This window comes from Poromitra crassiceps, assembly GCF_964638095.1.
Source record: "Poromitra crassiceps genome assembly, contig: HAP1_SCAFFOLD_357, whole genome shotgun sequence".
NCBI lineage: Eukaryota > Metazoa > Chordata > Actinopteri > Beryciformes > Melamphaidae > Poromitra > Poromitra crassiceps.
In genome coordinates this window covers 4568-32000 of record NW_028152047.1, presented here as the reverse complement: position 1 = coordinate 32000, position 27433 = coordinate 4568, and the positions used below count along the sequence as shown (strand labels likewise).

The following is a 27433-nucleotide window of genomic DNA, read 5'->3' as shown; positions in this document are numbered from 1 at the left end:
TATCTTTGGAGTAGTTCACAAACCAATAATTAGTGTCAACATAATTAAATCATTTGGCTTAATGCTTTAGAGATGATCATCAAGTGTAAAGGAGATTAACAAACGTGAGACCCAAAATGACAATTCACTCCCCTACCCACACAGAAGATCCAGGATCCGATGCCCCCCCCCCCCCCCCCAAAAGAAAGAGTATACATGACACAAGTTGACATGTTTCACACACAATCTAACGTTCTAATCTGCTGTCATGTGCACAGCTGTACTCCTCCCTCCCTGCCTGTAGAGAGCAGCGATGTCCGCTGCTTTATACCTTTTCAGGCCAGTCCCACAGGTACCTGTGCATCACTAGCCTGGTGAACCAGTCCGTCACGTGAACTCACATTTCATTTGGTTCTGCGTGACGGTCTGGCCCCCGACGCCATGGGGGGGCTGGTGGACTAGCCTGGTAAAACGCTTTTATCCAAAGCGCTTTACAATGTGCCTACATTCACCCAATACACACACGCATACATACGCATACACACACAGACACACAGACACACACAGACACACAGACACACACACACACACACACACACACACACACACACACACACACACACACACACACACACACACACACACACACACACACACACACACACAGTGGAATCAAACTACATTTAACATTGAATGCCACTATCCTTATCCATCCAAAAAAGAAACATAGTCCAATAGGATGTGATATTGCACCAGCCCTTTAAAAAGAAACATTCTCTGCACCGTCTCTTGACTCTCAAAACATGTTGTGAAACCAGTACAGCCGCTTAGCAGTGTGAAAGAGGGCCAAAATGCCTCACTTTGGTCCATATCATTGCCTCTACCCAGAATGCAACAGTCCTGCTCAGAGTTGCTCTCTGGCTCCATTGATGTGGTGAAATGTGAGCGGATTGCTGCTTCCGGTGCACTTTTTGCACAGACAAGAGAGCTGCAGCTGCTGCTGCTCCAAACACATCCAGGATGCAAATGTTCGTGCCACCACGAGTCATAGGCCACCTGTGATACATGTGTAGCTGCGTCTGATGGCTGTAGATTAGCGTGCGTGTGCCAGTGTCAGTGTCAGGTGTCAGTGGCAGTGGCAGTGTCAGTACAAGAATGGACAAGACACAAGGCTGGTGTCAGGTGTCGGTACCAGACACAAGGCTGGCCAGAATTCCAAGCAATGAGTTGTTTGGACCTGACACACGCTGTTGTGCTGTGTCTCTGGCGCCGCCCTGTGGCGTCTTGGGGATTTACACCACTTCCTCAAACTGCACCACATGGCAGCTGCAGAGAGGTGAGTGGAGTGGCCTTTTGGGCAGCATTGTGGTTGTATTGATGGCGTTTCTGTTTGTTTGCCTCATGGTGAGCCTGTAGTGAGTTGATGCTACATGTTTATTGGATGTTATTGTTGGATTTTTCAAAGCAGAGTTTGACTTGAGTTGAGCACTGAGAGGTGTGCATTTGATTCCCTTGTTGGTGAACGTGTTTTCTCATTCTCGGCCTGTAGCAGTGTGTGTGTGTGTGTGTGTGTGTGTGTGTGTGTGTCGCTGCTGAGCCAAGACGTTTGCTCTGTTGATTGTGTATAAAAGGCTGGGACATTTCTGGGTGCCTGACTGTCCCTTTGTTAAGTGATGAGATGACAATGCAATGCCTGCACCTGCATCTGGTTGAGGCTTTTGCCCTGTTGGGAAAGAGGCAGTGTTTCAGTTGACTTGGGTGTAGTGCCCCACGTTTTAGTCCAGCTTTACCTACCTGTGGCTTAGTTGGTCCTGTGTGTGTGTGTGTGTGTGTGTGTGTTCCAGGGTGACATTCCTTCTAGTATTGACTTCATGCTGTAAACTAAGTGTCTGTTGCTTGTTTCTATGTTAAATGGTGCCAGTTTCACCGTGTGTGCTCAGCATGATGAGAGATATTTTGTTGTAATTGTCACAATGCTTATCTGGTAGCTATACTATACTATAAGAGTTTCCGGTCTACAGTGACGAGACAAAAAGGTGTAAATAACACAGCTACGTGTGCAGGTAAGCAGGACAACATGGGTTGAGTAAACACACATGCTGTCATAGGGTATGTTAAGGAGGGTGGGAATATAGTTGGCCGTTTGTAATTCCGCCTGTGAATGTTTTGAGAGCAAGGTGATAAACGTTAGCATCTATGCTAATTGTGGCTAACTCTTGCTAGCGGTTGTGCCCTGTGGTGCTGTTTCAGGTGTAAATTGTCTGTGTTTGAAGTACATTCTATAATCTAAGAAGATTGAATCACTTCTACCAACCTGTGAATTCTGTTAGTGACGCTAAAGAGGGGAGAGGAGTATTCATGTTTTGTATGATTTATTGATGTTTTATGTTATGGATGCTGTATTTTGTCATTTGTATTTAACTAAGAGAAAAAGACATAGTTTCCGGTCTAAAGTGACGAGACAAAAACGTGTAAATAACACAGCTACGTCTGTATATCTAATTTGCAGAATGCCAGTAAAGAAACGTATCATTCCAACACACTGACTGGAGTCTTGCTTAGTCAAGTGTGTAACACAAATTAAATGGCAAGTTTTTCTCTCCACTTCCCATCATGAGGGCAACCATCTGAAATAAAAGTGCTTCATTTGAATTTGACTGTTAAAAATCTGTACCAACCCTAAAGGCTATGTTTTGTGTAAGCATTGAAATTCAACTTCTGTTTTTTGGTTTCTTTTTTACTTAACGGTGTGCAGTTGAGAAGCCTGAGCCTCTCTCTCTTTACTGTACAATGTTGGCTTATGACAAACCGTATCTAACATGTGCTTTTGTTGTTTAACAGAGTGCTGTGTTCTTTGTCATATACCTGACTCTGTAAAAGTCAGCGCTGGTAGCGAGCAACACTCCAAGAAGGGAAGAAGCTCAGGTGCAATAATAAGACACAAGGGGCTCTATCGTCCGACAGGTGATATCCCCTAATAGCGCTTGCACACCTGTTTGCGCGTGCCTTAAGGCAGGGAAGATAGCAGTCCGCCTTGCGCCATCCGCCAAGTGTTATGCCGAGTTTTGCACCCCAGCGCCGGCAGCATCCCCACCTCACGGGAGCATATTGTAATGATTCATACAGAAATGTAACTGTTTCAAAGTGATATAATTGTCTGGTAGACGTGAACTCCCTGATTTCTAAGTTAAAGCAGCCCCGAAATATGTTGGGGATGCAATTCTCGGCCGGGATGCGGAAAGGTTCACGGCACCTGTCGCAGACGCAAATTAGAGCCGTGCCAAATGTCTCTCTTAATGCTACTGTGGAGTATAATAGTAACAAAGCATCCAGGTTGGCTGATCAGTAACGTATGACCTCTGACCTGCATGGATGCAGCACTAGAGGTCACATGACGTATGACCTCTGGCCTGCATGGAGACAGCACTAGAGGTCACATTACGCTCCCAGCTCATTGTGATGTGATTGCCCTTTCAGAATTAAGTATTCAACAAAGCCGTGTAATAATAAAGTTGATCCGACTGATTTATTCAGAGAGAATCCTGTACAAATTTATCTTTCATATTACAGTATCATTAACCTGTCCATGGTGCTGAATTAGCAGGTGTGCATGTGTTTGTGCGTCATGGCCATAATATGAAAATAGGAATATTTGGGACAGATTGTCAGGTCACCACCTAAAATTGGTCTTGTTGTAGGTTTAATGAAATGTGTTGATTTAACATGCAATAGCCTAGCCTCCGAAAGGCTAAATAACAACACAAGCAAGACGACTGTTTCAAAATCAAATTTATTTCACAGCAGTGGTGAAGGCATTATCAAACTGTGGAACAGATGTCAAAGCAAAATAATAGAATTTATGAACAAACGACTACAAATCAACAAAATAACCACATCAGGGTGATTAAGTATTAAAATAAAGTCTAAAAAAATCACACAACTTTTCCCGCCCGCATTGTCCTTGTGCAGTCCTAGACCATTTCGGGTCAATTAGGTTTCTTCATCGTTTCATTGTCATAAATGGTCACAAACGGTATGAATATTGGCTGGGGCGCAGGGTATTTTGGGCTTATATCAAGGATATGTGTGTATTTGGAAATGTGTGTGTGTGTGTGTGTGTGTGTGTGTGTGTGTGTGTGTGTGTGTGTGTGTGTGTGCGTGCGTGCGTGCGCGCGCGCGCGTGTGCGTGCGTGCGTGCGTGCGTGCGTGCGTGCGTGTGTGTGTGTGTGTGTGCGTGCCCCCGCATGTGCATGCGTGTACATGTGTATTATATTGTGGAGGACAACAGATAGCAAGGTAGCTGTCATCAGACATGAGGGCTAAGTGGCAAAACTCAGCACATGCATAAGAGTAAACAAACAGAAACATCATGAAGCAGAAACTGTGAGTGTCAGAGATTATCTGAAGGAGAAGGAATGGAAACAACACTGAACCATACAGTTAATTTACAAACAACAGGCTGCACAGTAACAGATACATAGGTCCATGTAAAAATCTGACTTTGGGTATATTTTGATTAGAATGATTACTATAAAATAATATGAACATGGTTATTAATAGTTTGACATCTCATTGTAAACATGGGAGATGGTAAGATATTATACAAGAAGTGGAATAAATAAATAAAAATCTGTAATTTCCTGATTACCTTGAAAGGAACTTTTAAGTTTCTATTAAACTGTCGAAGGAGAAGCTCGGCCGGGAGAACCACAGTGCCTCGACTCTCCATGCACTGATGTTCTGGTCCGTGCGGAGTAGTTCCACAGCAGTGGATTGGGGTTTCTTGGACCCGTCCGCTGGCAACATTGCAGAGGAAGATTAAGTGGTCAGATCCGTGAGTGGCTGCTGCTGGGATACAAGCCGAGGCGTAATTAGCCTCAGCTGGGTCACCTGGGCGAGTGTGTATGATGTTGTGAGACCCCAAACACCCAACGACCCCAGGTTACATCACTCATGATGTATCCCAGTTGCATTTAGAAGATGTAGTGTGTAATATGTCGGGTTAGGGCATATTGCACAGTGAAGCCTGGCCTCCCCCTTGCCAGGTGCATCTATCAGATGTATGTGTCAAGTTAACTGGAAAGAAGCATGACATTATGGATTAATTATAGGGAAAATACAGAAAGAAGAAAAACATGAAATGATGTTGTATTTATTTACACTGGCTACACTCACCCTAGAAAATGAGAAAAGAGAAATAAAAAAAAATGAGCCAACATATTCATATTTTGTTTAAATTCTGTGAATTTACTGAACTTTTATTTCACCAGACCACAACCCAAATAAAGAAAATGATAGTGGGCCACACACAAAATAGTATTTGTATTTACAGATTTGGTTTCCAGTAGTCTTCCAGACTTATCACACTTACACAGGAACCCTGGAACGAGCCAGTATGTAACAATAGACCAGACTTTTACATATGCCTCGTATTTTGGACAGCCCCATTCCATACATGATAGGATTTAAAAGCATTAAAACATTCACCCATGTCTGAGCATACACAAATATACCATATTTCAACACATGGGGCCAACTCCTCTGGTCAACTCTTTTGATACCTATCAAAAAGATGCAAGCAAAGGAATAGCAGAGAAAGGAAACCAGCTGAGGAGCACAGGTACTAAGAGCTTTCTGCCTGGTCTCTTTTGAACCAGCAAAACAAATGTAAAGAATCTTCATGTAACAAAAAAGGATGGGAATTACAGGGACACAGTTGGTTAGACAAAGGTTAAAGAGACCAAAAATGTTATTGACTCTGGTGTCAGAGCGTGAGCATGCCAGCTTGACGATGAGATAGTTGGCACACTTCCAATCATTGATGAAGTTTCCACACAGTGTCAAACGCAGACTCAAGGATAGATTGATCAGGGTTATGAGAGCAGCGTACAACCATGTCACAACAATAAATACAGCCACCTTGTTAGATGTCATGTGTGTATTATATTGTAGAGGATGACAGATAGCAAGGTATCGGTCATAAGACATGAAGGCTAAAGTGAGAAGCTGCGTACCTCCATATGAGTATAGACAGAACATCTGCAAAAAACACCATGGGACAGAAACTGTGTGAGTGTCAGAGATCAGCTGAACCAGAAGGAATGGAAAAATCGCTGCAGAACGATACAGTTCATTTACAAACAGGCTGCACAGAAACAGATACATAGGTTCATGTAAGCTTCTATTCATCCAAATAACCACAAGGATTGCTGTGTTGGAAAAAACAACTGCAATGTACAACAATGCTATTATTATAAAATACAAGTATTTCAAATGTCCAAAATGTGCATAACCCCCAAGAATGAAAGATACAGTAACATTGTCCATTATCTTTGGAGTAGTTCACAAACCTAATGACAATTCACTCCCGTACCCACACAGAAGATCCAGGATCCGATGCCCCCCCCCCCCCAAAAGAAAGAGTATACATGACACAAGTTGACATGTTTCACACACAATCTAACGTTCTAATCTGCTGTCATGTACACAGCTGTACTCCTCCCTCCCTGCCTGTAGAGAGCAGCGATGTCCGCTGCTTTATACCTTTTCAGGCCAGTCCCACAGGTACCTGTGCATCACTAGCCTGGTGAACCAGCCCGTCACGTGAACTCACATTTCATTTGGTTCTGCGTGACGGTCTGGCCCCCTGGTGCTAGTGCATCACATATTCATCCAGGCTAAACAACTCTGACTCAGGCACTTTGGGATTCTTTCTTACTGCTAACTTTTCACTGTCTGAAGTTTACATTGGAGCAAAAATAACTGAAAAATGGGTTTGGGGAGCAAACAGAATTATTTTATTCAGTCATAGTATGTTCTGTTCAATTCAATTCAAAATACTTTATTAGTCCCTCGAGGAGCAATTTGAGGCAGGTATCTTTTTCAGCGCACATCTCCTCCCACATACTCACATGTAGACGCCATTCCATCGTTAAGCTGGGTGAGGAATCCATCGCGTGTGTTCAACTTTCCCATATCTTTTGTAGATTTTTTGCCATCCGGGTTCGAACACGGTGTTTTTAACATGGGAGGGAATGGACGGGAGGGTGCGACCGACAGACATGTGGTGACAGAGAGGCTGGGCACACACACATACACACAGTGCCGCAGGCATTCAACATGAGGTCCATGGTCCTTTTAAAGGCCGTCAGGATTGAACCTACGGTCCGCGACCCTCTGACAGGCCGCGGGGCTCAACCTGATGGCCCCTGAGGCCCCTGAGGCCCCTTTGGCCCCAGAGGACCTGTTCCCTCACTTATTCACGGCCTCCGGATCCAGCCAGCTCCCTAGAAACTCTCAGTTTAGTGGTGTCACGTCCTCTGTCACTGAGAGTGTCGGTAGGGTAAGCCCTTTCATGAGGGTATAAGTCAGCTTTCTGGGTCACCTGGGGACCATATGTGGAAGAAGCTGACTTCATCACCAAAAGCCTTGCCTAAGCGTTTCTGATGATCGGTGTCCTCTACTGCCCTTTGGGCCTCTCGTTCAGCTTTCGCTCTGAGCAACTCCTGGTTCTCAAGCTGTTACTCTTGCCAACTCTGTCTCTGTGTGCGTATCTACGATATATTACATATTGCATACTGCCCATTGCTGATGACCAGCTACGTTCTCAATCTCATAATCATAATAAAATGTTCTCAATCTCATAATCATTTATATAGGCACATTGTAAAACGCTTTTATCCAAAGCGCTTTACAATGTGCCTACATTCACCCAATACACACACGCATACATACGCATACACACACAGACACACAGACACACACACACACACACACACACACACACACACACACACACACACACACACACACACACACACACACACACACACACACACACACACAGTGGAATCAAACTACATTTAACATTGAATGCCACTATCCTTATCCATCCAAAAAAGAAACATAGTCCAATAGGATGTGATATTGCACCAGCCCTTTAAAAAGAAACATTCTCTGCACCGTCTCTTGACTCTCAAAACATGTTGTGAAACCAGTACAGCCGCTTAGCAGTGTGAAAGAGGGCCAAAATGCCTCACTTTGGTCCATATCATTGCCTCTACCCAGAATGCAACAGTCCTGCTCAGAGTTGCTCTCTGGCTCCATTGATGTGGTGAAATGTGAGCGGATTGCTGCTTCCGGTGCACTTTTTGCACAGACAAGAGAGCTGCAGCTGCTGCTGCTCCAAACACATCCAGGATGCAAATGTTCGTGCCACCACGAGTCATAGGCCACCTGTGATACATGTGTAGCTGCGTCTGATGGCTGTAGATTAGCGTGCGTGTGCCAGTGTCAGTGTCAGGTGTCAGTGGCAGTGGCAGTGTCAGTACAAGAATGGACAAGACACAAGGCTGGTGTCAGGTGTCGGTACCAGACACAAGGCTGGCCAGAATTCCAAGCAATGAGTTGTTTGGACCTGACACACGCTGTTGTGCTGTGTCTCTGGCGCCGCCCTGTGGCGTCTTGGGGATTTACACCACTTCCTCAAACTGCACCACATGGCAGCTGCAGAGAGGTGAGTGGAGTGGCCTTTTGGGCAGCATTGTGGTTGTATTGATGGCGTTTCTGTTTGTTTGCCTCATGGTGAGCCTGTAGTGAGTTGATGCTACATGTTTATTGGATGTTATTGTTGGATTTTTCAAAGCAGAGTTTGACTTGAGTTGAGCACTGAGAGGTGTGCATTTGATTCCCTTGTTGGTGAACGTGTTTTCTCATTCTCGGCCTGTAGCAGTGTGTGTGTGTGTGTGTGTGTGTGTGTGTGTGTGTGTGTGTGTGTGTGTGTGTGTGTGTGTCGCTGCTGAGCCAAGACGTTTGCTCTGTTGATTGTGTATAAAAGGCTGGGACATTTCTGGGTGCCTGACTGTCCCTTTGTTAAGTGATGAGATGACAATGCAATGCCTGCACCTGCATCTGGTTGAGCCTTTTGCCCTGTTGGGAAAGAGGCAGTGTTTCAGTTGACTTGGGTGTAGTCAGTGCCCCACGTTTTAGTCCAGCTTTACCTACCTGTGGCTTAGTTGGTCCTGTGTGTGTGTGTGTTCCAGGGTGACATTCCTTCTAGTATTGACTTCATGCTGTAAACTAAGTGTCTGTTGCTTGTTTCTATGTTAAATGGTGCCAGTTTCACCGTGTGTGCTCAGCATGATGAGAGATATTTTGTTGTAATTGTCACAATGCTTATCTGGTAGCTATACTATACTATAAGAGTTTCCGGTCTACAGTGACGAGACAAAAAGGTGTAAATAACACAGCTACGTGTGCAGGTAAGCAGGACAACATGGGTTGAGTAAACACACATGCTGTCATAGGGTATGTTAAGGAGGGTGGGAATATAGTTGGCCGTTTGTAATTCCGCCTGTGAATGTTTTGAGAGCAAGGTGATAAACGTTAGCATCTATGCTAATTGTGGCTAACTCTTGCTAGCGGTTGTGCCCTGTGGTGCTGTTTCAGGTGTAAATTGTCTGTGTTTGAAGTACATTCTATAATCTAAGAAGATTGAATCACTTCTACCAACCTGTGAATTCTGTTAGTGACGCTAAAGAGGGGAGAGGAGTATTCATGTTTTGTATGATTTATTGATGTTTTATGTTATGGATGCTGTATTTTGTCATTTGTATTTAACTAAGAGAAAAAGACATAGTTTCCGGTCTACAGTGACGAGACAAAAACGTGTAAATAACACAGCTACGTCTGTATATCTAATTTGCAGAATGCCAGTAAAGAAACGTATCATTCCAACACACTGACTGGAGTCTTGCTTAGTCAAGTGTGTAACACAAATTAAATAAGAAGTTTTTCTCTCCACTTCCCATCATGAGGGCAACCATCTGAAATAAAAGTGCTTCATTTGAATTGGACTGTTAAAAATCTGTACCAACCCTAAAGGCTATGTTTTGTGTAAGCATTGAAATTCAACTTCTGTTTTTTGGTTTCTTTTTTACTTAACGGTGTGCAGTTGAGAAGCCTGAGCCTCTCTCTCTCTTTACTGTACAATGTTGGCTTATGACAAACCGTATCTAACATGTGCTTTTGTTGTTTAACAGAGTGCTGTGTGTTCTGTGTCATATACCTGACTCTGTAAAAGTCAGCGCTGGTAGCGAGCAACACTCCAAGAAGGGAAGAAGCTCAGGTGCAATAATCAGACACAAGGGGCTCTATCGTCTGACAGGTGCTATCCTCTAATAGCGCTTGCACACCTGTTTGCGCGTGCCATAAGGCAGGGAAGATAGCAGTCCGCCTTGCGCCATCCGCCAAGTGTTATGCCGAGTTTTGCACCCCAGCGCCGGCAGCATCCCCACCTCACAGGAGCATATTGTAATGATTCATACAGAAATGTAACTGTTTCAAAGTGATATAATTGTCTGGTAGACGTGAACTCCCTGATTTCTAAGTTAAAGCAGCCCCGAAATATGTTGGGGATGCAATTCTCGGCCGGGATGCGGAAACGTTCACGGCACCTGTCGCAGACGCAAATTAGAGCCGTGCCAAAATCATGGCTGATGGTTGTACAGAAAACAACTGTCTCTCTTAATGCTACTGTGGAGTATAATAGTAACAAAGCATCCAGGTTGGCTGATCAGTAACGTATGACCTCTGACCTGCATGGATGCAGCACTAGAGGTCACATGACGTATGACCTCTGGCCTGCATTGAGACAGCACTAGAGGTCACATTACGCTCCCAGCTCATTGTGATGTGATTGCCCTTTCAGAATTAAGTATTCAACAAAGCCGTGTAATAATAAAGTTGATCCGACTGATTTATTCAGAGAGAATCCTGTACAAATTTATCTTTCATATTACAGTATCATTAACCTGTCCATGGTGCTGAATTAGCAGGTGTGCATGTGTTTGTGTGTCATGGCCATAATATGAAAATAGGAATATTTGGGACAGATTGTCAGGTCACCACCTAAAATTGGTCTTGTTGTAGGTTTAATGAAATGTGTTGATTTAACATGCAATAGCCTAGCCTCCGAAAGGCTAAATAACAACACAAGCAAGACGACTGTTTCAAAATCAAATTTATTTCACAGCAGTGGTGAAGGCATTATCAAACTGTGGAACAGATGTCAAAGCAAAATAATAGAATTTATGAACAAACGACTACAAATCAACAAAATAACCACATCAGGGTGATTAAGTATTAAAATAAAGTCTCAAAAAATCACACAACTTTTCCCGCCCGCATTGTCCTTGTGCAGTCCTAGACCATTTCGGGTCAATTAGGTTTCTTCATCGTTTCATTGTCATAAATGGTCACAAACGGTATGAATATTGGCTGGGGCGCAGGGTATTTTGGGCTTATATCAAGGATATGTGTGTATTTGGAAATGTGTGTGTGTGTGTGTGTGTGTGTGTGTGTGTGTGTGTGTGTGTGTGTGTGTGTGTGTGTGTGTGTGTGTGTGTGTGTGCATGCGTGTACATGTGTATTATATTGTGGAGGACAACAGATAAGAAGGTAGCTGTCATCAGACATGAGGGCTAAGTGGCAAAACTCAGCACATGCATAAGAGTAAACAAACAGAAACATCATGAAGCAGAAACTGTGAGTGTCAGAGATTATCTGAAGGAGAAGGAATGGAAACAACACTGAACCATACAGTTAATTTACAAACAACAGGCTGCACAGTAACAGATACATAGGTCCATGTAAAAATCTGACTTTGGGTATATTTTGATTAGAATGATTACTATAAAATAATATGAACATGGTTATTAATAGTTTGACATCTCATTGTAAACATGGGAGATGGTAAGATATTATACAAGAAGTGGAATAAATAAATAAAAATCTGTAATTTCCTGATTACCTTGAAAGGAACTTTTAAGTTTCTATTAAACTGTCGAAGGAGAAGCTCGGCCGGGAGAACCACAGTGCCTCGACTCTCCATGCACTGATGTTCTGGTCCGTGCGGAGTAGTTCCACAGCAGTGGATTGGGGTTTCTTGGACCCGTCCTCTAGCAACATTGCAGAGGAAGATTAAGTGGTCAGATCCGTGAGTGGCTGCTGCTGGGATACAAGCCGAGGCGTAATTAGCCTCAGCTGGGTCACCTGGGCGAGTGTGTATGATGTTGTGAGACCCCAAACACCCAACGACCCCAGGTTACATCACTGATGATGTATCCCAGTTGCATTTAGAAGATGTAGTGTGTAATATGTCGGGTTAGGGCATATTGCACAGTGAAGCCTGGCCTCCCCCTTGCCAGGTGCATCTATCAGATGTATGTGTCAAGTTAACTGGAAAGAGGCATGACATTATGGATTAATTATAGGGAAAATACAGAAAGAAGAAAAACATGAAATGATGTTGTATTTATTTACACTGGCTACACTCACCCTAGAAAATGAGAAAAGAGAAAGAAAAAAAAATTAGCCAACATATTCATATTTTGTTTAAATTCTGTGAATTTACTGAACTTTTGTTTCACCAGACCACAACCCAAATAAAGAAAATGATAGTGGGCCACACACACATTTCAAGACTACAAAATAGTATTTGTATTTACAGATTTGGTTTCCAGTAGTCTTCCAGACTTATCACACTTACACAGGAACCCTGGAACGAGCCAGTATGTAACAATAGACCAGACTTTTACATATGCCTTGTATTTTGGACAGCCCCATTCCATACATGATAGGATTTAAAAGCATTAAAACATTCACCCATGTCTGAGCATACACAAATATACCATATTTCAACACATGGGGCCAACTCCTCTGGTCAACTCTTTTTGATACCTATCAAAAAGATGCAAGCAAAGGAATAGCAGAGAAAGGAAACCAGCTGAGGAGCACAGGTACTAAGAGCTTTCTGCCTGGTCTCTTTTGAACCAGCAAAACAAATGTAAAGAATCTTCATGTAACAAAAAAGGATGGGAATTACAGGGACACAGTTGGTTAGACAAAGGTTAAAGAGACCAAAAATGTTATTGACTCTGGTGTCAGAGCGTGAGCATGCCAGCTTGACGATGAGATAGTTGGCACACTTCCAATCATTGATGAAGTTTCCACACAGTGTCAAACGCAGACTCAAGGATAGATTGATCAGGGTTATGAGAGCAGCGTACAACCATGTCACAACAATAAATACAGCCACCTTGTTAGATGTCATGTGTGTATTATATTGTAGAGGATGACAGATAGCAAGGTATCGGTCATAAGACATGAAGGTTAAAGTGAGAAGCTGCGTACCTCCATATGAGTATAGACAGAACATCTGCAAAAAACACCATGGGACAGAAACTGTGTGAGTGTCAGAGATCAGCTGAACCAGAAGGAATGGAAAAATCGCTGCAGAACGATACAGTTCATTGACAAACAGGCTGCACAGAAACAGATACATAGGTTCATGTAAGCTTCTATTCGTCCAAATAACCGCAAGGATTGCTGTGTTGGAAAAAACAACTGCAATGTACAACAATGCTATTATTATAAAATACAAGTATTTCAAATGTCCAAAATGTGCATAACCCCCAAGAATGAAAGATACAGTAACATTGTCCATTATCTTTGGAGTAGTTCACAAACCAATAATTAGTGTCAACATAATTAAATCATTTGGCTTAATGCTTTAGAGATGATCATCAAGTGTAAAGGAGATTAACAAACGTGAGACCCAAAATGACAATTCACTCCCCTACCCACACAGAAGATCCAGGATCCGATGCCCCCCCCCCCCCCCCCAAAAGAAAGAGTATACATGACACAAGTTGACATGTTTCACACACAATCTAACGTTCTAATCTGCTGTCATGTGCACAGCTGTACTCCTCCCTCCCTGCCTGTAGAGAGCAGCGATGTCCGCTGCTTTATACCTTTTCAGGCCAGTCCCACAGGTACCTGTGCATCACTAGCCTGGTGAACCAGTCCGTCACGTGAACTCACATTTCATTTGGTTCTGCGTGACGGTCTGGCCCCCGACGCCATGGGGGGGCTGGTGGACTAGCCTGGTAAAACGCTTTTATCCAAAGCGCTTTACAATGTGCCTACATTCACCCAATACACACACGCATACATACGCATACACACACAGACACACAGACACACACAGACACACAGACACACACACACACACACACACACACACACACACACACACACACACACACACACACACACACACACACACACACACACACACACACACAGTGGAATCAAACTACATTTAACATTGAATGCCACTATCCTTATCCATCCAAAAAAGAAACATAGTCCAATAGGATGTGATATTGCACCAGCCCTTTAAAAAGAAACATTCTCTGCACCGTCTCTTGACTCTCAAAACATGTTGTGAAACCAGTACAGCCGCTTAGCAGTGTGAAAGAGGGCCAAAATGCCTCACTTTGGTCCATATCATTGCCTCTACCCAGAATGCAACAGTCCTGCTCAGAGTTGCTCTCTGGCTCCATTGATGTGGTGAAATGTGAGCGGATTGCTGCTTCCGGTGCACTTTTTGCACAGACAAGAGAGCTGCAGCTGCTGCTGCTCCAAACACATCCAGGATGCAAATGTTCGTGCCACCACGAGTCATAGGCCACCTGTGATACATGTGTAGCTGCGTCTGATGGCTGTAGATTAGCGTGCGTGTGCCAGTGTCAGTGTCAGGTGTCAGTGGCAGTGGCAGTGTCAGTACAAGAATGGACAAGACACAAGGCTGGTGTCAGGTGTCGGTACCAGACACAAGGCTGGCCAGAATTCCAAGCAATGAGTTGTTTGGACCTGACACACGCTGTTGTGCTGTGTCTCTGGCGCCGCCCTGTGGCGTCTTGGGGATTTACACCACTTCTCCTCAAACTGCACCACATGGCAGCTGCAGAGAGGTGAGTGGAGTGGCCTTTTGGGCAGCATTGTGGTTGTATTGATGGCGTTTCTGTTTGTTTGCCTCATGGTGAGCCTGTAGTGAGTTGATGCTACATGTTTATTGGATGTTATTGTTGGATTTTTCAAAGCAGAGTTTGACTTGAGTTGAGCACTGAGAGGTGTGCATTTGATTCCCTTGTTGGTGAACGTGTTTTCTCATTCTCGGCCTGTAGCAGTGTGTGTGTGTGTGTGTGTGTGTGTGTGTGTGTGTCGCTGCTGAGCCAAGACGTTTGCTCTGTTGATTGTGTATAAAAGGCTGGGACATTTCTGGGTGCCTGACTGTCCCTTTGTTAAGTGATGAGATGACAATGCAATGCCTGCACCTGCATCTGGTTGAGGCTTTTGCCCTGTTGGGAAAGAGGCAGTGTTTCAGTTGACTTGGGTGTAGTGCCCCACGTTTTAGTCCAGCTTTACCTACCTGTGGCTTAGTTGGTCCTGTGTGTGTGTGTGTGTGTGTGTGTGTTCCAGGGTGACATTCCTTCTAGTATTGACTTCATGCTGTAAACTAAGTGTCTGTTGCTTGTTTCTATGTTAAATGGTGCCAGTTTCACCGTGTGTGCTCAGCATGATGAGAGATATTTTGTTGTAATTGTCACAATGCTTATCTGGTAGCTATACTATACTATAAGAGTTTCCGGTCTACAGTGACGAGACAAAAAGGTGTAAATAACACAGCTACGTGTGCAGGTAAGCAGGACAACATGGGTTGAGTAAACACACATGCTGTCATAGGGTATGTTAAGGAGGGTGGGAATATAGTTGGCCGTTTGTAATTCCGCCTGTGAATGTTTTGAGAGCAAGGTGATAAACGTTAGCATCTATGCTAATTGTGGCTAACTCTTGCTAGCGGTTGTGCCCTGTGGTGCTGTTTCAGGTGTAAATTGTCTGTGTTTGAAGTACATTCTATAATCTAAGAAGATTGAATCACTTCTACCAACCTGTGAATTCTGTTAGTGACGCTAAAGAGGGGAGAGGAGTATTCATGTTTTGTATGATTTATTGATGTTTTATGTTATGGATGCTGTATTTTGTCATTTGTATTTAACTAAGAGAAAAAGACATAGTTTCCGGTCTAAAGTGACGAGACAAAAACGTGTAAATAACACAGCTACGTCTGTATATCTAATTTGCAGAATGCCAGTAAAGAAACGTATCATTCCAACACACTGACTGGAGTCTTGCTTAGTCAAGTGTGTAACACAAATTAAATGGCAAGTTTTTCTCTCCACTTCCCATCATGAGGGCAACCATCTGAAATAAAAGTGCTTCATTTGAATTTGACTGTTAAAAATCTGTACCAACCCTAAAGGCTATGTTTTGTGTAAGCATTGAAATTCAACTTCTGTTTTTTGGTTTCTTTTTTACTTAACGGTGTGCAGTTGAGAAGCCTGAGCCTCTCTCTCTTTACTGTACAATGTTGGCTTATGACAAACCGTATCTAACATGTGCTTTTGTTGTTTAACAGAGTGCTGTGTTCTTTGTCATATACCTGACTCTGTAAAAGTCAGCGCTGGTAGCGAGCAACACTCCAAGAAGGGAAGAAGCTCAGGTGCAATAATAAGACACAAGGGGCTCTATCGTCCGACAGGTGATATCCCCTAATAGCGCTTGCACACCTGTTTGCGCGTGCCTTAAGGCAGGGAAGATAGCAGTCCGCCTTGCGCCATCCGCCAAGTGTTATGCCGAGTTTTGCACCCCAGCGCCGGCAGCATCCCCACCTCACGGGAGCATATTGTAATGATTCATACAGAAATGTAACTGTTTCAAAGTGATATAATTGTCTGGTAGACGTGAACTCCCTGATTTCTAAGTTAAAGCAGCCCCGAAATATGTTGGGGATGCAATTCTCGGCCGGGATGCGGAAAGGTTCACGGCACCTGTCGCAGACGCAAATTAGAGCCGTGCCAAATGTCTCTCTTAATGCTACTGTGGAGTATAATAGTAACAAAGCATCCAGGTTGGCTGATCAGTAACGTATGACCTCTGACCTGCATGGATGCAGCACTAGAGGTCACATGACGTATGACCTCTGGCCTGCATGGAGACAGCACTAGAGGTCACATTACGCTCCCAGCTCATTGTGATGTGATTGCCCTTTCAGAATTAAGTATTCAACAAAGCCGTGTAATAATAAAGTTGATCCGACTGATTTATTCAGAGAGAATCCTGTACAAATTTATCTTTCATATTACAGTATCATTAACCTGTCCATGGTGCTGAATTAGCAGGTGTGCATGTGTTTGTGCGTCATGGCCATAATATGAAAATAGGAATATTTGGGACAGATTGTCAGGTCACCACCTAAAATTGGTCTTGTTGTAGGTTTAATGAAATGTGTTGATTTAACATGCAATAGCCTAGCCTCCGAAAGGCTAAATAACAACACAAGCAAGACGACTGTTTCAAAATCAAATTTATTTCACAGCAGTGGTGAAGGCATTATCAAACTGTGGAACAGATGTCAAAGCAAAATAATAGAATTTATGAACAAACGACTACAAATCAACAAAATAACCACATCAGGGTGATTAAGTATTAAAATAAAGTCTAAAAAAATCACACAACTTTTCCCGCCCGCATTGTCCTTGTGCAGTCCTAGACCATTTCGGGTCAATTAGGTTTCTTCATCGTTTCATTGTCATAAATGGTCACAAACGGTATGAATATTGGCTGGGGCGCAGGGTATTTTGGGCTTATATCAAGGATATGTGTGTATTTGGAAATGTGTGTGTGTGTGTGTGTGTGTGTGTGTGTGTGTGTGTGTGTGTGTGTGTGTGTGTGCGTGCGTGCGTGCGCGCGCGCGCGTGTGCGTGCGTGCGTGCGTGCGTGCGTGCGTGCGTGTGTGTGTGTGTGTGTGCGTGCCCCCGCATGTGCATGCGTGTACATGTGTATTATATTGTGGAGGACAACAGATAGCAAGGTAGCTGTCATCAGACATGAGGGCTAAGTGGCAAAACTCAGCACATGCATAAGAGTAAACAAACAGAAACATCATGAAGCAGAAACTGTGAGTGTCAGAGATTATCTGAAGGAGAAGGAATGGAAACAACACTGAACCATACAGTTAATTTACAAACAACAGGCTGCACAGTAACAGATACATAGGTCCATGTAAAAATCTGACTTTGGGTATATTTTGATTAGAATGATTACTATAAAATAATATGAACATGGTTATTAATAGTTTGACATCTCATTGTAAACATGGGAGATGGTAAGATATTATACAAGAAGTGGAATAAATAAATAAAAATCTGTAATTTCCTGATTACCTTGAAAGGAACTTTTAAGTTTCTATTAAACTGTCGAAGGAGAAGCTCGGCCGGGAGAACCACAGTGCCTCGACTCTCCATGCACTGATGTTCTGGTCCGTGCGGAGTAGTTCCACAGCAGTGGATTGGGGTTTCTTGGACCCGTCCGCTGGCAACATTGCAGAGGAAGATTAAGTGGTCAGATCCGTGAGTGGCTGCTGCTGGGATACAAGCCGAGGCGTAATTAGCCTCAGCTGGGTCACCTGGGCGAGTGTGTATGATGTTGTGAGACCCCAAACACCCAACGACCCCAGGTTACATCACTCATGATGTATCCCAGTTGCATTTAGAAGATGTAGTGTGTAATATGTCGGGTTAGGGCATATTGCACAGTGAAGCCTGGCCTCCCCCTTGCCAGGTGCATCTATCAGATGTATGTGTCAAGTTAACTGGAAAGAAGCATGACATTATGGATTAATTATAGGGAAAATACAGAAAGAAGAAAAACATGAAATGATGTTGTATTTATTTACACTGGCTACACTCACCCTAGAAAATGAGAAAAGAGAAATAAAAAAAAATGAGCCAACATATTCATATTTTGTTTAAATTCTGTGAATTTACTGAACTTTTATTTCACCAGACCACAACCCAAATAAAGAAAATGATAGTGGGCCACACACAAAATAGTATTTGTATTTACAGATTTGGTTTCCAGTAGTCTTCCAGACTTATCACACTTACACAGGAACCCTGGAACGAGCCAGTATGTAACAATAGACCAGACTTTTACATATGCCTCGTATTTTGGACAGCCCCATTCCATACATGATAGGATTTAAAAGCATTAAAACATTCACCCATGTCTGAGCATACACAAATATACCATATTTCAACACATGGGGCCAACTCCTCTGGTCAACTCTTTTGATACCTATCAAAAAGATGCAAGCAAAGGAATAGCAGAGAAAGGAAACCAGCTGAGGAGCACAGGTACTAAGAGCTTTCTGCCTGGTCTCTTTTGAACCAGCAAAACAAATGTAAAGAATCTTCATGTAACAAAAAAGGATGGGAATTACAGGGACACAGTTGGTTAGACAAAGGTTAAAGAGACCAAAAATGTTATTGACTCTGGTGTCAGAGCGTGAGCATGCCAGCTTGACGATGAGATAGTTGGCACACTTCCAATCATTGATGAAGTTTCCACACAGTGTCAAACGCAGACTCAAGGATAGATTGATCAGGGTTATGAGAGCAGCGTACAACCATGTCACAACAATAAATACAGCCACCTTGTTAGATGTCATGTGTGTATTATATTGTAGAGGATGACAGATAGCAAGGTATCGGTCATAAGACATGAAGGCTAAAGTGAGAAGCTGCGTACCTCCATATGAGTATAGACAGAACATCTGCAAAAAACACCATGGGACAGAAACTGTGTGAGTGTCAGAGATCAGCTGAACCAGAAGGAATGGAAAAATCGCTGCAGAACGATACAGTTCATTTACAAACAGGCTGCACAGAAACAGATACATAGGTTCATGTAAGCTTCTATTCATCCAAATAACCACAAGGATTGCTGTGTTGGAAAAAACAACTGCAATGTACAACAATGCTATTATTATAAAATACAAGTATTTCAAATGTCCAAAATGTGCATAACCCCCAAGAATGAAAGATACAGTAACATTGTCCATTATCTTTGGAGTAGTTCACAAACCTAATGACAATTCACTCCCGTACCCACACAGAAGATCCAGGATCCGATGCCCCCCCCCCCCCAAAAGAAAGAGTATACATGACACAAGTTGACATGTTTCACACACAATCTAACGTTCTAATCTGCTGTCATGTACACAGCTGTACTCCTCCCTCCCTGCCTGTAGAGAGCAGCGATGTCCGCTGCTTTATACCTTTTCAGGCCAGTCCCACAGGTACCTGTGCATCACTAGCCTGGTGAACCAGCCCGTCACGTGAACTCACATTTCATTTGGTTCTGCGTGACGGTCTGGCCCCCTGGTGCTAGTGCATCACATATTCATCCAGGCTAAACAACTCTGACTCAGGCACTTTGGGATTCTTTCTTACTGCTAACTTTTCACTGTCTGAAGTTTACATTGGAGCAAAAATAACTGAAAAATGGGTTTGGGGAGCAAACAGAATTATTTTATTCAGTCATAGTATGTTCTGTTCAATTCAATTCAAAATACTTTATTAGTCCCTCGAGGAGCAATTTGAGGCAGGTATCTTTTTCAGCGCACATCTCCTCCCACATACTCACATGTAGACGCCATTCCATCGTTAAGCTGGGTGAGGAATCCATCGCGTGTGTTCAACTTTCCCATATCTTTTGTAGATTTTTTGCCATCCGGGTTCGAACACGGTGTTTTTAACATGGGAGGGAATGGACGGGAGGGTGCGACCGACAGACATGTGGTGACAGAGAGGCTGGGCACACACACATACACACAGTGCCGCAGGCATTCAACATGAGGTCCATGGTCCTTTTAAAGGCCGTCAGGATTGAACCTACGGTCCGCGACCCTCTGACAGGCCGCGGGGCTCAACCTGATGGCCCCTGAGGCCCCTGAGGCCCCTTTGGCCCCAGAGGACCTGTTCCCTCACTTATTCACGGCCTCCGGATCCAGCCAGCTCCCTAGAAACTCTCAGTTTAGTGGTGTCACGTCCTCTGTCACTGAGAGTGTCGGTAGGGTAAGCCCTTTCATGAGGGTATAAGTCAGCTTTCTGGGTCACCTGGGGACCATATGTGGAAGAAGCTGACTTCATCACCAAAAGCCTTGCCTAAGCGTTTCTGATGATCGGTGTCCTCTACTGCCCTTTGGGCCTCTCGTTCAGCTTTCGCTCTGAGCAACTCCTGGTTCTCAAGCTGTTACTCTTGCCAACTCTGTCTCTGTGTGCGTATCTACGATATATTACATATTGCATACTGCCCATTGCTGATGACCAGCTACGTTCTCAATCTCATAATCATAATAAAATGTTCTCAATCTCATAATCATTTATATAGGCACATTGTAAAACGCTTTTATCCAAAGCGCTTTACAATGTGCCTACATTCACCCAATACACACACGCATACATACGCATACACACACAGACACACAGACACACACACACACACACACACACACACACACACACACACACACACACACACACACACACACACACACACACACACACACACACACACACAGTGGAATCAAACTACATTTAACATTGAATGCCACTATCCTTATCCATCCAAAAAAGAAACATAGTCCAATAGGATGTGATATTGCACCAGCCCTTTAAAAAGAAACATTCTCTGCACCGTCTCTTGACTCTCAAAACATGTTGTGAAACCAGTACAGCCGCTTAGCAGTGTGAAAGAGGGCCAAAATGCCTCACTTTGGTCCATATCATTGCCTCTACCCAGAATGCAACAGTCCTGCTCAGAGTTGCTCTCTGGCTCCATTGATGTGGTGAAATGTGAGCGGATTGCTGCTTCCGGTGCACTTTTTGCACAGACAAGAGAGCTGCAGCTGCTGCTGCTCCAAACACATCCAGGATGCAAATGTTCGTGCCACCACGAGTCATAGGCCACCTGTGATACATGTGTAGCTGCGTCTGATGGCTGTAGATTAGCGTGCGTGTGCCAGTGTCAGTGTCAGGTGTCAGTGGCAGTGGCAGTGTCAGTACAAGAATGGACAAGACACAAGGCTGGTGTCAGGTGTCGGTACCAGACACAAGGCTGGCCAGAATTCCAAGCAATGAGTTGTTTGGACCTGACACACGCTGTTGTGCTGTGTCTCTGGCGCCGCCCTGTGGCGTCTTGGGGATTTACACCACTTCCTCAAACTGCACCACATGGCAGCTGCAGAGAGGTGAGTGGAGTGGCCTTTTGGGCAGCATTGTGGTTGTATTGATGGCGTTTCTGTTTGTTTGCCTCATGGTGAGCCTGTAGTGAGTTGATGCTACATGTTTATTGGATGTTATTGTTGGATTTTTCAAAGCAGAGTTTGACTTGAGTTGAGCACTGAGAGGTGTGCATTTGATTCCCTTGTTGGTGAACGTGTTTTCTCATTCTCGGCCTGTAGCAGTGTGTGTGTGTGTGTGTGTGTGTGTGTGTGTCGCTGCTGAGCCAAGACGTTTGCTCTGTTGATTGTGTATAAAAGGCTGGGACATTTCTGGGTGCCTGACTGTCCCTTTGTTAAGTGATGAGATGACAATGCAATGCCTGCACCTGCATCTGGCTGTTGGGAAAGAGGCAGTGTTTCAGTTGACTTGGGTGTAGTGCCCCACGTTTTAGTCCAGCTTTACCTACCTGTGGCTTAGTTGGTCCTGTGTGTGTGTGTGTGTTCCAGTGTGACATTCCTTCTAGTATTGACTTCATGCTGTAAACTAAGTGTCTGTTGCTTGTTTCTATGTTAAATGGTGCCAGTTTCACCGTGTGTGCTCAGCATGATGAGAGATATTTTGTTGTAATTGTCACAATGCTTATCTGGTAGCTATACTATACTATAAGAGTTTCCGGTCTACAGTGACGAGACAAAAAGGTGTAAATAACACAGCTACGTGTGCAGGTAAGCAGGACAACATGGGTTGAGTAAACACACATGCTGTCATAGGGTATGTTAAGGAGGGTGGGAATATAGTTGGCCGTTTGTAATTCCGCCTGTGAATGTTTTGAGAGCAAGGTGATAAACGTTAGCATCTATGCTAATTGTGGCTAACTCTTGCTAGCGGTTGTGCCCTGTGGTGCTGTTTCAGGTGTAAATTGTCTGTGTTTGAAGTACATTCTATAATCTAAGAAGATTGAATCACTTCTACCAACCTGTGAATTCTGTTAGTGACGCTAAAGAGGGGAGAGGAGTATTCATGTTTTGTATGATTTATTTATGTTTTATGTGATGGATGCTGTATTTTGTCATTTGTATTTAACTAAGAGAAAAAGACATAGTTTCCGGTCTACAGTGACGAGACAAAAACGTGTAAATAACACAGCTACGTCTGTATATCTAATTTGCAGAATGCCAGTAAAGAAACGTATCATTCCAACACACTGACTGGAGTCTTGCTTAGTCAAGTGTGTAACACAAATTAAATAAGAAGTTTTTCTCTCCACTTCCCATCATGAGGGCAACCATCTGAAATAAAAGTGCTTCATTTGAATTGGACTGTTAAAAATCTGTACCAACCCTAAAGGCTATGTTTTGTGTAAGCATTGAAATTCAACTTCTGTTTTTTGGTTTCTTTTTTACTTAACGGTGTGCAGTTGAGAAGCCTGAGCCTCTCTCTCTCTTTACTGTACAATGTTGGCTTATGACAAACCGTATCTAACATGTGCTTTTGTTGTTTAACAGAGTGCTGTGTTCTTTGTCATATACCTGACTCTGTAAAAGTCAGCGCTGGTAGCGAGCAACACTCCAAGAAGGGAAGAAGCTCAGGTGCAATAATCAGACACAAGGGGCTCTATCGTCTGACAGGTGATATCCCCTAATAGCGCTTGCACACCTGTTTGCGCGTGCCATAAGGCAGGGAAGATAGCAGTCCGCCTTGCGCCATCCGCCAGGTGTTATGCCGAGTTTTGCACCCCAGCGCCGGCAGCATCCCCACCTCACGGGAGCATATTGTAATGATTCATACAGAAATGTAACTGTTTCAAAGTGATATAATTGTCTGGTAGACGTGAACTCCCTGATTTCTAAGTTAAAGCAGCCCCGAAATATGTTGGGGATGCAATTCTCGGCCGGGATGCGGAAAGGTTCACCGCACCTGTCGCAGACGCAAATTAGAGCCGTGCCAAAATCATGGCTGATGGTTGTACAGAAAACAACTGTCTCTCTTAATGCTACTGTGGAGTATAATAGTAACAAAGCATCCAGGTTGGCTGATCAGTAACGTATGACCTCTGACCTGCATGGATGCAGCACTAGAGGTCACATTACGCTCCCAGCTCATTGTGATGTGATTGCCCTTTCAGAATTAAGTATTCAACAAAGCCGTGTAATAATAAAGTTGATCCGACTGATTTATTCAGAGAGAATCCTGTACAAATTTATCTTTCATATTACAGTATCATTAACCTGTCCATGGTGCTGAATTAGCAGGTGTGCATGTGTTTGTGTGTCATGGCCATAATATGAAAATAGGAATATTTGGGACAGATTGTCAGGTCACCACCTAAAATTGGTCTTGTTGTAGGTTTAATGAAATGTGTTGATTTAACATGCAATAGCCTAGCCTCCGAAAGGCTAAATAACAACACAAGCAAGACGACTGTTTCAAAATCAAATTTATTTCACAGCAGTGGTGAAGGCATTATCAAACTGTGGAACAGATGTCAAAGCAAAATAATAGAATTTATGAACAAACGACTACAAATCAACAAAATAACCACATCAGGGTGATTAAGTATTAAAATAAAGTCTCAAAAAATCACACAACTTTTCCCGCCCGCATTGTCCTTGTGCAGTCCTAGACCATTTCGGGTCAATTAGGTTTCTTCATCGTTTCATTGTCATAAATGGTCACAAACGGTATGAATATTGGCTGGGGCGCAGGGTATTTTGGGCTTATATCAAGGATATGTGTGTATTTGGAAATGTGTGTGTGTGTGTGTGTGTGTGTGTGTGTGTGTGTGTGTGTGTGTGTGTGTGTGTGTGTGTGTGTGTGCATGCGTGTACATGTGTATTATATTGTGGAGGACAACAGATAAGAAGGTAGCTGTCATCAGACATGAGGGCTAAGTGGCAAAACTCAGCACATGCATAAGAGTAAACAAACAGAAACATCATGAAGCAGAAACTGTGAGTGTCAGAGATTATCTGAAGGAGAAGGAATGGAAACAACACTGAACCATACAGTTCATTTACAAACAACAGGCTGCACAGTAACAGATACATAGGTCCATGTAAAAATCTGACTTTGGGTATATTTTGATTAGAATGATTACTATAAAATAATATGAACATGGTTATTAATAGTTTGACATCTCATTGTAAACATGGGAGATGGTAAGATATTATACAAGAAGTGGAATAAATAAATAAAAATCTGTAATTTCCTGATTACCTTGAAAGGAACTTTTAAGTTTCTATTAAACTGTCGAAGGAGAAGCTCGGCCGGGAGAACCACAGTGCCTCGACTCTCCATGCACTGATGTTTCTGGTCCGTGCGGAGTAGTTCCACAGCAGTGGATTGGGGTTTCTTGGACCCGTCCGCTGGCAACATTGCAGAGGAAGATTAAGTAGTCAGATCCGTGAGTGGCTGCTGCTGGGATACAAGCCGAAGTGTAAGTAGCCTCGGCTGGGTCACCTGGGCGAGTGTGTATGATGTTGTGAGACCCCAAACACCCAACGACCCCAGGTTACATCACTCATGATGTATCCCAGTTGCATTTAGAAGGTGTAGTGTGTAATATGTCGGGTTGGGGCATATTGCACAGTGAAGCCTGGCCTCCCCCTTGCCAGGTGCATCTATCAGATGTATGTGTCAAGTTAACTGGAAAGAAGCATGACATTATGGATTAATTATAGGGAAAATACAGAAAGAAGAAAAACATGAAATGATGTTGTATTTATTTACACTGGCTACACTCACCCTAGAAAATGAGAAAAGAGAAATAAAAAAAAATGAGCCAACATATTCATATTTTGTTTAAATTCTGTGAATTTACTGAACTTTTATTTCACCAGACCACAACCCAAATAAAGAAAATGATAGTGGGCCACACACACTTTTCAAGACTACAAAATAGTATTTGTATTTACAGATTTGGTTTCCAGTAGTCTTCCAGACTTATCACACTTACACAGGAACCCTGGAACGAGCCAGTATGTAACAATAGACCAGACTTTTACATATGCCTCGTATTTTGGACAGCCCCATTCCATACATGATAGGATTTAAAAGCATTAAAACATTCACCCATGTCTGAGCATACACAAATATACCATATTTCAACACATGGGGCCAACTCCTCTGGTCAACTCTTTTGATACCTATCAAAAAGATGCAAGCAAAGGAATAGCAGAGAAAGGAAACCAGCTGAGGAGCACAGGTACTAAGAGCTTTCTGCCTGGTCTCTTTTGAACCAGCAAAACAAATGTAAAGAATCTTCATGTAACAAAAAAGGATGGGAATTACAGGGACACAGTTGGTTAGACAAAGGTTAAAGAGACCAAAAATGTTATTGACTCTGGTGTCAGAGCGTGAGCATGCCAGCTTGACGATGAGATAGTTGGCACACTTCCAATCATTGATGAAGTTTCCACACAGTGTCAAACGCAGACTCAAGGATAGATTGATCAGGGTTATGAGAGCAGCGTACAACCATGTCACCACAATAAATACAGCCACCTTGTTAGATGTCATGTGTGTATTATATTGTAGAGGATGACAGATAGCAAGGTATCGGTCATAAGACATGAAGGTTAAAGTGAGAAGCTGCGTACCTCCATATGAGTATAGACAGAACATCTGCAAAAAACACCATGGGACAGAAACTGTGTGAGTGTCAGAGATCAGCTGAACCAGAAGGAATGGAAAAATCGCTGGAGAACGATACAGTTCATTTACAAACAGGCTGCACAGAAACAGATACATAGGTTCATGTAAGCTTATATTCGTCCAAATAACCACAAGGATTGCTGTGTTGGAAAAAACAACTGCAATGTACAACAATGCTATTATTATAAAATACAAGTATTTCAAATGTCCAAAATGTGCATAACCCCCAAGAATGAAAGATACAGTAACATTGTCCATTATCTTTGGAGTAGTTCACAAACCTAATGACAATTCACTCCCGTACCCACACAGAAGATCCAGGATCCGATGCCCCCCCCCCCCAAAAGAAAGAGTATACATGACACAAGTTGACATGTTTCACACACAATCTAACGTTCTAATCTGCTGTCATGTACACAGCTGTACTCCTCCCTCCCTGCCTGTAGAGAGCAGCGATGTCCGCTGCTTTATACCTTTTCAGGCCAGTCCCACAGGTACCTGTGCATCACTAGCCTGGTGAACCAGCCCGTCACGTGAACTCACATTTCATTTGGTTCTGCGTGACGGTCTGGCCCCCGACGCCATGGGGGGGCTGGTGGACTAGCCTGGTGCTAGTGCATCACATTCATCCAGGCTAAACAACTCTGACTCAGGCACTTTGGGATTCTTTCTTACTGCTAACTTTTCACTGTCTGAAGTTTACTTTGGAGCAAAAATAACTGAAAAATGGGTTTGGGGAGCAAACAGAATTATTTTATTCAGTCATAGTATGTTCTGTTCAATTCAATTCAAAATACTTTATTAGTCCCTCGAGGAGCAATTTGAGG

At 43.3% G+C, this 27433-nt stretch overlaps 4 protein-coding genes across 4 annotated transcripts; all 4 read right to left on the bottom strand.

Moving 5' to 3' along the window:
• Positions 1-4641: 4641 nt before the first annotated feature.
• On the bottom strand, positions 4642-6306 carry LOC310771102 (olfactory receptor 10H1-like; the record flags this gene model as incomplete). Its single annotated transcript, XM_083663773.1, has 2 exons — positions 4642-4775; positions 5541-6306. The coding sequence occupies 2 exons, from the start codon at positions 6304-6306 to the stop codon at positions 4642-4644; spliced, it is 900 nt and encodes a 299-aa protein (XP_083519899.1).
• A 6394-nt stretch (positions 6307-12700) lies between these two features.
• On the bottom strand, positions 12701-13483 carry LOC310771101 (olfactory receptor 10H2-like; the record flags this gene model as incomplete). The annotated part of the gene is made up of 1 exon (XM_083663772.1): positions 12701-13483. The coding sequence occupies one exon, from the start codon at positions 13481-13483 to the stop codon at positions 12701-12703; it is 783 nt and encodes a 260-aa protein (XP_083519898.1).
• Positions 13484-18124: 4641 nt separating this feature from the next.
• Positions 18125-19789, bottom strand: LOC310771100 (olfactory receptor 10H1-like; the record flags this gene model as incomplete). Its single annotated transcript, XM_083663771.1, has 2 exons — positions 18125-18258; positions 19024-19789. The coding sequence occupies 2 exons, from the start codon at positions 19787-19789 to the stop codon at positions 18125-18127; spliced, it is 900 nt and encodes a 299-aa protein (XP_083519897.1).
• A 928-nt stretch (positions 19790-20717) lies between these two features.
• Positions 20718-26864, bottom strand: LOC310771099 (olfactory receptor 10H2-like; the record flags this gene model as incomplete). The annotated part of the gene is made up of 2 exons (XM_083663770.1): positions 20718-20846; positions 26142-26864. The coding sequence occupies 2 exons, from the start codon at positions 26862-26864 to the stop codon at positions 20718-20720; spliced, it is 852 nt and encodes a 283-aa protein (XP_083519896.1).
• Between the last annotated feature and the right edge of the window lie 569 nt (positions 26865-27433).